The sequence below is a fragment of the Dermacentor albipictus genome, chromosome 9 (assembly GCF_038994185.2).
Source record: "Dermacentor albipictus isolate Rhodes 1998 colony chromosome 9, USDA_Dalb.pri_finalv2, whole genome shotgun sequence".
Lineage (NCBI taxonomy): Eukaryota > Metazoa > Arthropoda > Arachnida > Ixodida > Ixodidae > Dermacentor > Dermacentor albipictus.
Window position 1 is genome coordinate 128,481,148 of NC_091829.1, and position 13,750 is coordinate 128,494,897.

Below are 13,750 nucleotides of genomic sequence, written 5' to 3' on the forward strand. Positions count from 1 at the left end.
ATACATCAAACTCTTGAGTTTGCTTCGTGTTGTTGACCAATTGGACTTCGCCCTGCCATCCGCTGACCGCCTCGTTAGCTCAGATGGTAGAATGGCTCCCTTGGAAGTGCGGTGGTTTCGGGAGCGAGTCCAGGGTTCGAGTCCCGGACCGGCACTAGTTTGTCGGCAAGTGCGAGGCTTTTCTTTAGAGGAACCCATATGGGTTTCCTTTGTGGCAATTTCTACGATTGGGTGGATGCCTCATGTTTCCTTAAATAAATACCTCTCTCCACTTTGCGGGTTTCCGCAGAACTATTACGTCATACCCTTTTGTCACGCATGCGCATACCAAGCGACAATGCACATCAAAGGCGGTTTCGCCACAAGTCAAATTCGGCACCGAATAAGGCGAGAGAAGGCTTGCTTATACACCTATCCCTATCGTTATTGATAAAGAAGGCCTGAAGTGCAAGTCTAGAGGAGGCGTTGCCGCTCCTGCCCAGAATAGTAGTCTCAGAAAATCGAACGTCACATCCACGCGTGGTGGCAGCACTGCGTGAGCTTTTTGCTTTTGCACAAGCTGAAGAAGCTACGCCTGGGCGATCCTTCCCGTGTGAAAATTTCTGCGGAGGTTGCGCGATTTGTTAAGTTTCATGACGTCATTAAGTATAGTTTTCTGTTGGCGTAGAAGATCATTCCTACGCAGTACCTCAGAATTAGCTTCTGGTTTCTTTGGGGGAATGTATTAGGTACTATGACGTGGTCCACTTCGGGCCTGTCAGTGGAAATTTTTACCATTCCTCGACTTTCATAAAAATGGCACGACTTATGTGACTGACACACACACATATATATACATATATATATATATATATATATATATATATATATATATATATATATATATATATATATATATATATATATATATATATATATATATATGTGTGTGTATATATAAAATAAAGAAGTCATTGTATATAGCAGTGTGTATGGGTTCATGTGTCGCTCCTATCTTGTGCGACATATTTTTGTCTTTCGTTGATAGGTATTTAGAGCTTGTTGTTAATGGGGGTTACGTTCTAAATTCTTTAAGGTATGTTGATTTTTTCTGCTTTTGTACATTAAGGCTGGCTCTACAGCCCCTTCTCTCATTTTAGAAGCTTTTAACAGCCAAGGCTACTCCTTAGGCATCGAATTCGTGACGCCACAGGTCTTCATCTTTAGACCGGCTGTATTTTGAAGCTGGTCACATCTGCTGGGCCTATCAACCACGAGCCTTGAAGCAATTGCTGCTGTATGATTCCGCACATTCTGACGCGGTGACACGAGCAGTAGGTTGTCTTTGTTTGGAATTAGCTTTGGGAAAATCGTGCATGCCCCAAATGCTTCTAGTTTCTCAAACCAAGTTGGACGCCTTTCGGCAGCTGGTATACCTTTGCCGTTCGTCAACGCTATAGTAGAGTGTCATCTGCAAAAGTAAACCTTGGAGCACGAAGGGCAAGAGCAGAGGTCCAACGACCGAAGGTGAGATCGGAGATTATACCCTACGTGCACAAGGTGTCACCTTAAAAAGGTGTTAAGTTACTGAGCACGAGGTTGCGGAATCAAATTCCGGCCACGGCAGGCGCATTTTGATGGGGGTGAAATGCGAAAACATCCGTGTACTTAGATTTATGTGTTCGGTAAAGAACCCCGGGTGGTTGAAAATTCCGAAACCCTCCACTACGGCGTGCCTCATAATCAGAAAGTGGTTTTGGCAACTAAAACCCCATAATTTTAACCTCAAAAATGTTGCTAACCATCATGATATTCTTCTGATTTTCGCTGTACCCAACAAGTTTTGGAAGCTGTGCTTTCCAGTTTGCTGTGAGGGCAGGCCTGGCTGCCACACGAGCCATGAGAAGCCTTTGGTTAAGTGCTCCAGGGGGGTTGTATAAGCAATTCCCTTGCACCCTTGTGGGCAGCTCTACATTGTGCAAACCAAGCGTGGCGTGAATGACCTATAAGAGAACATGCGCCAAAAACAAACATAAATCAGGATAAGGGCACGAATATGGTAGGTCATGTTGCCGCGTGTTGGTGTGATGCTCGATTTTCTCAGATTACTATTCTGGGCAGGAGTGGCAACAGCTCTTCTATGTTTGCACTTGAGGCCGTCCTTGTCAAGAGGAACAGAGATAGGTGAATTAGTGGCCCTTCTATATTTTTTTTTCATTTCATTTATTGAAGCCTTAAAGGCCCGGAGGCATTACATAAGGCGGGGGCAAACAAAGTATGAGGAACTCATCACGCTAAAGAGGGAAAAGAGGAAGGAAAGATAGACGAAGAATAGAAACGGAAACAACGCTCAGGAGGGAACCGAGCAAGCAGTAGTAACATCAAATTACTGTAAAGAAACCATAATATACAACAGAATATATAGTACATAAATACTATTAAAAACATATTATGCGTGAGAACGAATTATTATCAATTAATTACATAAAAGGGGTCAATAAGCAAATGCATTTGAGACGAACCATTCTAGGTGTAGTAGATTGTTAGTTTCTCACGGAAAGTCGTGTGGTCGGCGGAATGGCATCGTATTACTAGATGCCAAATTTGACTTCTGGCGCAACCACCTTTGATGTAGATGGGCCTATTCTCTTTTGCTTAGTATACGCATGCGTGACAAGAGGCATGTGGTACAAGAAGAATAAGTTCGATTCTATCCTGCCATTAAACTGCTGGGAGTAGCACTTGTGTTTGTACACCTTTCTTGACTCTGTATTTTTGATCACCCTAAGTTACTACTTTAATTACGGGATCGAAGTTCCGGGATTGAAGTTTTAGGCCGAAGGCCCCTCCATCACTTGTAAATGCGTTTATTAGTCACCGGCATTTGGGACCGATCGTTAAAGCAGGACACTGACTCCCAGCACGAGCGCCAACCACGAACAAAAGCACTGACTACGACAACCAACTATATCATTGAAATCTTCCTCTACAATGCGTACGTCATTGTTCGTTAGAGGCTGCCACAGCACGCCTTAATGCATCTTCTGACCCCCTGCCCGGTTCTTAAGCAAGACATGCCTACTGCGAGAATTTTTTCGCGATGCGTACGTTTCTAACGCAATAGCGTTAACGGCCCCGTGCTGCAAAAAATTCAGTGTCGGCGTCGGCGGAGTTGTCCATAAGCGAAAATTCCGATATATATTTAGGTAAAGGTATATGCCATGCTTTAATATATTGCATGCGGTATATATCGGTTATATTGCCACATCATTTTATTCCTAAAGCTGCTCGTACCTTGTCTTAGATTCTTCACAAAGTTTAGTAAAGCAATGAAGGGGGCTAGTTGGTGAACGTTCGTGCTTCTATTGCGCTCAGTTTTACACAGATGATATTAAGTGAAGGACAGGACGTGGACGGACGTAGCGCTACGTCCGCCCACGTCCTGTCCTTCACTTAATATCGTCTTTGTAAAACTGAGCGCACTATAACCCTGACCCTTCACAACTTTATTCCTCGCAATTTATGAAAAAACAGCCCACAAATAAATGTTATACAACAAAACGCCGACAGGGCATGCCTTTTATGTTAAAGCTTGTCAGGCTGAAGTAATAAAGTGCGAGACAGTAACAGAAGCCCCAAAATTATGTAATTCTTTTGGCACGGCAGTGCACCACCTCTGGGATCGGCCCACGCAAGTGGTCCTGTTCCTACTAGAAAGCTCGCCTTCCTGCATAGCGTTCACTGCCAGCGTTTCCCGGTAAGCATTACGGTTACTCAAGATGCAGTCGCCGGGAAGCTTGAGAAGCAGTCAGGGATCTTAGAATGATATCGTGTTCCACTCTTAAAGGCGAAGCTCAAAGGTACTCCAAAATTTTTTCGAGCCAATAGGCAATGTGAGCCCTTCTGGCACAGCATCTAATAATTCAGGCGCCTTGCCTGTCTTGGCGTGGAGTACGCCCTCTTTATGCACCTGTCGCACTTACGCGTAGCTGTGAACGCAGGCTTTCTTGCAGCAGCGGTGCCAGGAGAGCTGATGGGCTACCGAAGTATGCTGGACAGTATTGGCTCACGTGTTCCATGGGCTGAACTGTTCAAGGACGCCGAAGCACTTGCACGCAACGGATTTCCAGTCTACGCCGACTTGGAACGCTTACTCAAGCAGAATGAAAAGGTCATCACCGCTGACGAGGCACTGTGGTAATTTTGATCTTATGCTTTTTTTTTCATTTGTTCCTGCAAGCTAGTCGGATAGGTCACTGTAATGGACCTTTTTACACTTCCGCTATGCCCACGCGCGAACGCTAGCCCCAGCTGCATGCAAGCGGAGCAGCAATCAACGCAGGGCTGGTGTTCGAAGCGAGTGCGTGATCCCTTGCGTTATCCGCGACCATTTTCTCACCTTGAGGGACTGAATAATTTTACAGATGTTCTGGGCGACAATATTGGTTAATTTAGAAAAAATACATGGCCAAATCACGAAAGCACGCCATGTTTTAAATCAGCCATTGTGTGTTTCTTGCCGAGTAAGGCAAGCTTGCGTTCTGGTAACAATGTGACACCAGTGCTGTTAACATTCGAATGGAAGTTGCCGTTATGCGACTGATTCAGCACCCTGGACGATGTTTTAAGCTACCGGTAATGTATATTGCATGGCTTTTACCATTGGCTGAAGCAGGCGTCACCGCATGCAGGCGGAAATAGCTGCATGGTTACATGGGGCCAAACAAAAAGAGCAATGTGGCCACTCAGCCCAGTGGAATCCATCGTACGAGACGAAAGTGACACACTCGCGTTGTCGCATCATATATAACTCACGAGCCTTCCTATATTTTAGAGCGCAGCTCTTAGGCGCGCGTTCCTGCGTTGTGCATCGACGTAGTCGAGCGTACAGGGGAGGTGAACAGCGCGAATGCAGAATGCAATGAGCGGGGGATGAAAGGCAGCGATAGCGAAGAAAGCGCGAGGAACAAAGCAGAGGAGGAAGCTACAGTGGAAGCAGGTAGTGAAATGTTGAGAAAAAAAACACTCACTTGAGAGAAACAATACCGCGATAACTTGAGGGACATGGGCCCATTGCATGCTGCAGTCTTTCTCAGTTCCAGCAGGACAACAGCGACTAGTGCTTCAGCAAAAGAAAATGATTAATTAGTGATAAGTTACCTGGTTTCTGCTAAGTATCAATACCAATCTGATTTCCCTGCCTATCTTCTCTCCGATTCTTAATGCTACGGCATTAGTCATAAAATACAGTCTATTATAATTGCAGTAGCTTCTCTTTTATGTCCATTTTTTTAACTGATACAACATTTACAGCTTTTTTACTGACACCAGGATTCTTGAATAATTTCTAACTGCTGACAAGAACCTCTTGACTGCCCAGATATCATTCAAAGCAAACCGTCTGGCTGTACCGCAAGCAGTTGCACCAAGGAAACACACAGCCGAGCAGCCAGACTAAAGAACTTTTTTTCAGTCACTACAATCAACACGTGCATGCAAGAAAGTAACAATCGTGCAAAGGGAGTCACTGCTATTATCATGAACGTTTAGTTCCGTATTCTAACCAGGGTGTCTACCAAGCTCGCATTTGTTAATTCCCTGAGTTCTCCAGGTTTTCCCTGAGTGCGTTTGCAAGATTTCCTGAATGACACAGAACTCTGTTCTATGTCAAGACGGGCTGACACCATGTCACCTTATGCTGTCACTCCCTGGTAAGCATGTTACAAAATTTTAAAAACTATTAATCCAGTTCGAATAGTAAGCAGTAGCGCTTATTTTATTCAAAAACGAAAACAGAAGGGAGCGGTTAGTAGAATGCACATCGAATAAAATATCTTCGAAAAACATAGTAAAACAGATTTCAAATTGAGTCGACCATTTTCAAATACGAATAAAAAAGCAGATACTTGCAGAAACAAATATTTTTGAACATCAGCTAATTCTATAAACTGACAGTGAGCTCAATGATATGAGGCCCGGATATTGCCACAGATGAAATTCTCTCTCAGCAGCTGGAAAGTCAGCCTCAACTGTCCTGACACATTCTCAGCCTGCGCACAACCCCTCAGTGTTGCGGTTCAATGTTCTAAAGAGTTTATTTTGGTTTGTATTGTGAGGCTTGGGCTGAACGCAGGAAGACTCGCATAGTAGGGCAACGGTTTAATGCGGGTTAAGGTTACATTGAACGCACCGACTGATCACTCCAGCGGCAATGGCTTCACTGACTCGCCCATCACGGGCAAGCAGCAAAAACAAGCGAGGCTCCCGGAAACCGAAGCAAGACAAGGTAGGTGACGATGTCGGTGCGGCTACTTGCTGCGCAGGTCACGTTGCACCATCTGTAGCAGCCCACACCAACTGGGCCAAGCACCATCACGTCATTCACACTCCAGCCCCGTCCAGATAATCAAATCCCTTGGTCTAACTTGGCGTCCATAGAGTCACTCAAGCACGAAGACTCGCAAGTGACGGAGAAGGTGGCGCACACGCTGTTGGCGCTGAGGCTGTTTGGCGGATGGCAATTTTATCATCAGGGACTGTAGTAGAGGATGTTTCCCCTTCAAGGCTGGACGAAAGGTGTGCCACAGGAGATGACGGAGGCACATACAACTTAATTTGCGAAACATGCACAGTTCATGGCTGGTTAAGCATGTGAGCTGTCATTCCTGACACACGCAAAGCCTTGAATGTGAATGCAGTCAACTTCTCAGTGAGACGGCAGAGCCTTCTGAAGCGCGGTGCCATTTTCTCGTGAGGCGCTGGCGCTTGACGTTTGATCCATACTATGTCACCTACTGTGAAGCTATGAGAGCGATGGGTACTATCATAGTGGCGTTTGCGGGAGCCTTGAGCTGCTTCTGAATTGGCAGATGCCTCTGAACGTTGCGCTGTTACGTCGAGGACGCGCTCAACAAGGCCGGTTTGTTGGAGCGACCGTTGTTGCTGGAGAGGAACCTTAGGCACGCAGCTGAAGAGTAACTGGAATGGCGAAAAGCTGGTGCTAGAATTCACCGAAGTGTTAACCGCAAAGGCTGCTTCATGAAGCTTTGCCGGCGATGAAAAAGGTTCCATAGCACATATTTTCCGTAATACTGTAAGTAATGTCCTATTGCTTTGTTCAACGAGGCCATTCCCTTCAGGTCGGTAAGCTGTTGAAAAGTGCAGCTCAGCGTTATGTAAATGCATGAACCGCTTGAACTCTGTCGACTCAAAGGCCGACCCATGGTCCGAGAGGCAGTGGTCAGGTGCACCATAGCAATAAAATACTTTATGCAAAGTCTAAATAACTTCGCGTGCCGAGGTTGAGGGAACGGCTCCTGGAGTCGTAAAGCGAGTCGCAAAATCAATCACGTTCAGTATGTACCGTAATGAGTTGCTGGGAGGCATAGTTATTGGTCGATAGCAATGCTTGAGAATGGAAGATCTCAAGTGGGCATTTTGCCAAGAAAACCTACACTTCTTGAGGTTGCACGGTTATACTGAGGTGCAGCGGTGGCGTAGAGGTCTTGACCTCGAGCGTACCGGAATCTTGGAAGAACGCTAACATAATCCTAATCCATAAGAAAGGCGACGCCAAAGACTTGAAAAATTGTAGACCGATCAGCATACTGTCAGTTGCCTACAAACTATTTACTAAGGTAATCGCAAATAGAATCAGGAACACCTTAGACTTCGGTCAAGAAAATGACCAGGCGGGATTCCGTAATGGCTACTCAACAATAGACCATATTCACACTATCAATGAGGTGATAGAGAAATGTGCGGAATATAACCAACCCTTTCATTGAGTACGAGAAAGCGTTTGATTCTGTGGAAACCTCTGCAGTTATGGAGGCATTACGGAATCAGGGTGTAGTAGAGCCGTATGTAAAAATACTGAAAGATATCTATAGCGGCTCCACAGCCACCGTAGTCCTCCACAAAGAAAGCAACAAAATTCCAATACAGAAAGGCGTCAGGCAGGGAGATACGATCTCTCCAATGCTATTCACAGCGTGTTTACAGGAGGTATTCAGAGGCCTGGATCGGGAAGAAACGGGAATAAACGTTAATGGAGAATACCTTAGTAACTTGCGATCCGCTGATGATATTGCCTTGCTTAGTAACTCAGGAGACCAATTGCAATGCATGCTCACTGACCTGGAGAGGCAAAGCAGAAGAGTGGGTCTAAAAGTTAATCTGCAGAAAGCTAAAGTAATGTTTAACAGTCTCGGAAGAGAACAGCAATTTACAATAGGTAGCGAGGCACTGGAATTGGTAAGCGAATACATCTACTTAGGGCAGGTAATGACGGCGGATCCGGATCACGAGACGGAAATAATGAGAAGATCAAGAATGGGCTGCGCTGCGTTTGGCAGGCATTCTCAGATCATGAGTAGCAGGTTGTGATTATCCCTCAATAGAAAAGTGTGTAATAGCTGGGTCTTACCAGTACTCACCTACGGGGCAAAAACCTCGAGGCTTACGAAAAGGGTTCTACTCAAATTGAGGATGACGCAACGAGCTATATAAAGAAGAATGATAGGTGTAACGTTAAGGATAAGAAAACAGCAGATAGGGTGAGGGAACAAACGCGAGTTAATGACATCTTAGTTGAAATCAAGGAAAAGAAATGGGCATGGGCAGTACTTGTAATGAGGAGGGAGATAACCGATGGTCATTAAGGGTTACGGACTGGATTCCAAGGGAAGGGAAGCGTAGCAGGGCGCGGCAGAAAGTTAGGTGGACGGATGAGATTAAGAAGTTTGCAGGGACGACACGGCCACAATTAGTACATGACCGGGGTCGCTGGAGAAATATGGGAGAGGCCTTTGCCCTGCGGTGGGCGTAACCAGGCTGATGATGATGACTGCTGGCAGCACTGGCTGGATGACACGTAGCTCTTGACTGCCTTTTCCATATCTGGCCACCAGTAGCGATCTTGCACTTTGTGTAAAGTCCACTTAACTTCGAAGTGACCTGCACCGTCATGTAGTGCCTGGAGAATGGCGGGACGCAATGACGGTGTCGCTACAACAGCACAGGTTCCTGAAGGTGTCCGATGGTATAGAACGTTGTCGATTAGGTTGAACTCCGCCGGGGCATCTCCATTAGCAATGCTTTGAAGAATTGCACTGCATTCAGGGTCTTTTTCTTGAGCGGTAACCAGCGCTTGAGCGGAGTGTGTGACTGCACACGAAAGTGTAAACAAATTGTCAGCTACAACATTCCGCCGTCTAGGCAAATGTCTGACAGAGAAGTCAAATTCAACCAAGACCATGAGCATGGATGTAAATCTGCGAGATGGTTTCACACACTTGGTCAAGCAAGCAACAGTCCAGTTATCTGTAAGTAGGACGAACTTGATTCCAATTAGATACTGACGAAATTTCACTGATATTGCCCAATGTACTACGATGCCTTCCCACACGTTACTGTGAAGCTTGCGTTCGTCTGGTGTCAGGGATCGGCTATGCTATGCTATGCTAGTCCGGATATGCTTCATGTTCTCCGATTACGGCAACGGCCGCCGTGAGAAATGGACATTGATGTTGGGAGCCTTCAAGTTTGTCAGGCATACTATGAAAGGCCCGTGGCTGTTGGGCATCAGGGATGGTTGACGGTGGTGCCCTGTTGCTACGTGAGGGAAATGCCGACGCCAAATGCCCTAACTCTTTACACTTGTAACAGGTTGCTTGTGCGATATCTCGGCCGCGCCGGAATGCTGGGGCCCCATACTGTGCAGAAATGGCTTCGTATCTTCGTTCCTGCTCTTCCTTGGGCAACTCAAAAATGCGTTGTCGTGGCTGTACTGTTGTAGCTGTTGCCGGAACTGTTGGCGGAGCTGGTGGCTGGAAGTTATACTGCTGACGTCCTGAATTGCTACTTTGAGATGAACGAGGGGGTGGCTTCTGTGGAAGCACCGGTTGCCTTTCGCTGGCCATGTCATGGGCACGTTGAGTGCACTTGTCTAGGCATGTGCACGTGGACCTGAAGTCACGCACTCTCACCGGCCTATTAGCCCCGATGGCTACAATGAAATGTGCTTCTTGAAAACGTTGTAGTAGGTAATTCATCTTCTGGGCGTCGGTGAGGGTTACGGGGCAGCTTTCAATCACACGCACCTTTGCGTAAGCGTACTCTTGCAGGATCTCGCCTAGGCCCTGTCTGATCTTTAGGACGCGTTCCTGCCATTCGATGAGGGTAAGCTCCAATGAAAATGTTTCCTTCAGGGCGGCGCTCCACGTTTCCCAGGTTGAATGGTGATTTCCAAAAGCGAGGTGCCAATTACGAGCTGTGCCTTTCAGTTTACATGGAGCAATGAGACGGGTGGTGGCCTCGTCCTATGCGGCAAGCTGCTGTTCCCGGTGGACGTCATAGAACCAGACATTACCATTTTGTGCTGGAGACTGATCAAAGTAAGCAATCGATGACGACAGGTCTGGCAGTGTGGTAACTGTACTCGAGGGGGCGTGGCAGCTGTTGAAACAGAAGTGCCAGACTTTTGAGCGTCGCGAGATCAAGGGTCAAACCTGAGTTGCTGGCGGTACCCGCCCTCTCCACGCATGACCGTGGCGTTGCCTCACGACGTTGGTGAATGTCGGTTTCGAGGCGCTGAATAAGCTCTTCCTTAGAGCCGGTGTTCTCTAACTCGCGTCGGACCAATTCATCGCGGATAAGGTCGACTTCAAGCCGCGACATGGTCGTTGAGTCAAGCTCCTCCCAAATAAATCCTGGCGTGATTCACCGCAAAAATCACGCCAGGATTTATTTGGGAGGAGCTTGACTCAACGACCATGTCGCGGCTTGAAGTCTGGGCGGACGGGAGACTAGGCCAGTGAGCGCTAAGCCACAGGTTATGCGCGAGATTCAATTTAGTTCCGGGCTAGTTGTGAACATTCACGGCACTCTTCACCTGACGGCCGTGCTTTTCTTCTGATGCGGAGTGAACACAGACGAGTGGTAAAATGGCAGAAGTATCTTCAGGCGTGAGTCTTCGTCGGCGTGAGGGCGCGACTACGATGACGAATGCGGCTGAAGAGGCGTACTGACCATCGTTCTTGCGCTGCCATGGCTGAATGGCTTGGCAGAGGTTCGGGGTCGTCTGTGCCAGATGTGAGGCTTGGGCTGAACGCAGGAAGACTCCCATAGTAGGGTAATGGTTTAGTGCGGTTAAGGTTACATTTAACACCGACTGATCACTCCAGCGGCAATGGCTTGACTGACTCGCCCATCGCGGGCAAATAGCAAAAAGAAGCGAGGTTCCCGGAAACGGAAGCAGGCCAAGGTAGGTGACGATGTCGGTGCGGCTACTTGCTGCGCAGGTCACGTTACGCCATCTGTATCAGCCCACACCAACTAGGCCAAGCACCATCACGTCACTCACAGTATGAGAGACACCTGAATCTCGGCGTCAGCCAACACTTCGTTTTTTCAGCTCAATCTCCTTCAAAAAGCGGCGGCACAATTCTTTTCCCGTTCATTCCTCAATGCATCGGACCTTTCTCTTCTCGTCCTCCTTCTGCCGTGCGTTCGCCCCACGGACCATGTGAAGCATACTCTTGGGCAGTTGTAAATTCAACGTCCAATTTCTTGCACTCACTAGGGGCCGCGAAATCATGCGAAAATCGAGCAGTTCGACAAAGTGAATACATGTGTTTTTCTGTCCTCAAGGGCTCAAATCGCCACAGGCACGTCCTAAATAGCTCCCAAGGCCTGCCAGTACACTAATTTCACATAACGATGCTCGTTCTATGACAGGAGACGGTGGGTGCACGTGTTGCACCCACACTTGTTAAGCTTCAGGGTGTAACATTTTTGCATTGAGGCGCAGCTTACTTTCAGAAACTGGCTTAATGCAATGCGCTGTGCTTTCCGAGCTTCGAAGACAAAGGCAGAGTTTGTGTCATTACTAACAGTTGCGAATCGCTAACAGTAGCGAACGTCGAAGTAGCTAGGTCTAGCGTAGCTGCGGTGGTGGCTACGGCTGCTAGTGGATCGGCAAGGAAGAGTGCCGGTTTGAGGTGGTGAGATAATCGACATGGCGGCGGTAGTGGCTCTGATTAATACCGTTTACGACATGCGATCACGGCAACGAGTCCCGAAAATTAGACGACGAAGGGTTCTTGCATCCGAAATTGCATACGCTCATTTGCATTGACTCTGTGGAGTACGTGGTGGTGTCCGGAAAACGTCCAAATTATCAGGAATGTCCCAAAAATCGGACGTCCGGAAAATCTGTCGTTCACTGCACACTGGCAACTCCTCCAGCCGTCGACATGGCGTCAAAGACGATTTGTTATGGTTCCTCTCTGTTAATCAAACCCGCATTAGCTCAACTTTCGTCCCCTTTCAATAAAATGACGGCAAATTTTCCCTGATAGAAGCGCAAATTCCCAGAATTTTTCTTGAGTACTTCCAGTCTAGTCAAAACCCCAGAGAATTCCCAGTTTTCCCGGTTGGTAGACTCCATGTAGTTGTTGCCGTATCGAATACAGTATGATCGAAAGACGGTACAAGCATCAATACAAGTGCGCAACTGAATGCAGTTTTATTCTATGCTTTTAACGCGACTGAGCAAGAGGTTAAAAGTGTCACGCGGAAAATCGCGATCGAGCCGATCGCGCTACCATTGAAATCAATCGCTTTCCCCATTCATGCGTCATTTTCGCTTTAAGACGCTGCTTGCTGACCTTTTAAAACAATATTTCTGTTTGCGACGCCGGCTTGCCACACATCATTTTACCACCTACTTTATGCAAACTAAATTAACTTTATCTAATAATCTTTACCTCATGAGCAAGTTGCGAGCACGCGTAGACTGTTGAGCAACCGTTGAGAGCAGGCTATTGTGTGTCCAAGCGCATACGTGCGTCCGAACACAGGACAAGTTCTTCGATGCCGAAGCAAGCAGAGTTTTGTAGACGAAGTGAAACACATTCAGTACAAATATCCCCGCACTGTCATGGCACATGACAAGCACACAAGCGTACGCTGCACAGCGACAACTTCGCAACTTTGGCAATTCGAACGTACCGAGACTCAAGCAGCGTAACCATCCGTCGCTTCTGTTCTTCGCTCACGATGCGTCAATCACTGTTCCTTATGGCCTTATTCCGCTCTTGAGTACAAATCAAGACACGCTTACGGTAAACTAGCAATCTTTACAGCATGAAACTATAAATACCGGCGTAAGAAACGTAAGAAACTAAGTTGCAATAAACCAACCAGCCTAGCAAGCAGCGATTCTGCAGTAAGAAACTGAATTCGTTACGCATTCTTTTACACGGTAGACAAACATACAAGCCCTTTTGTGGTGTTCTAATCAAACAAGGGCATTGCAATATTAGTAGAATGATTAAAAGAATAATAAGAAATATGATTTTCATTTTACCCTTTGAAATTAATAAATACAAAAACAAACAAATCTGGGGACCGTTCAGAGGAGTACTAATAATTGATGACAGCAGAAAAGAAAAAGGGAAAAGCAGGAAGTACGCTAGAAAAATCAATGTACGAAAAGCAAAAAGAAAAGAAAAAGAACTGTAATAATAATAATCATAATGATGATTATGATGATGATGATGATGATGATGAAGATGATGATGTGGCCAAATAAGAATGAAATAAAAACACGCACAAGGTACAGTAACGTCGATAGGTCCGCTCCCCCAGTGGAAAAGTGGGCATTCCTTGAGCCTCACTTACGCATTCAGTTTGCATATGCGGTGATAGAGCGAGTATTAATTAATTATTTATTTATTTGTTTATTACAAATAGATACAGCGCCCGA

At 46.5% G+C, this 13,750-nt stretch overlaps 1 protein-coding gene across 5 annotated transcripts in view; it reads left to right on the forward strand.

The window, feature by feature from the left end:
• The window catches only part of LOC135918847 (glutathione hydrolase 1 proenzyme-like), a 607,262-nt gene that overhangs the window by 290,221 nt on the left and 303,291 nt on the right, over positions 1–13,750 (forward strand). For 4 of the 5 annotated variants that reach the window (XM_065452525.2, XM_065452527.2, XM_065452526.2 and 1 more), the window contains one exon: positions 3,981–4,176. In XM_065452525.2, coding sequence (XP_065308597.2) covers positions 3,981–4,176 — 196 coding nt within the window. The remainder of the gene's footprint in view (positions 1–3,980; positions 4,177–13,750) is intronic. The other variant, XM_070525368.1, reaches the window with a different exon arrangement.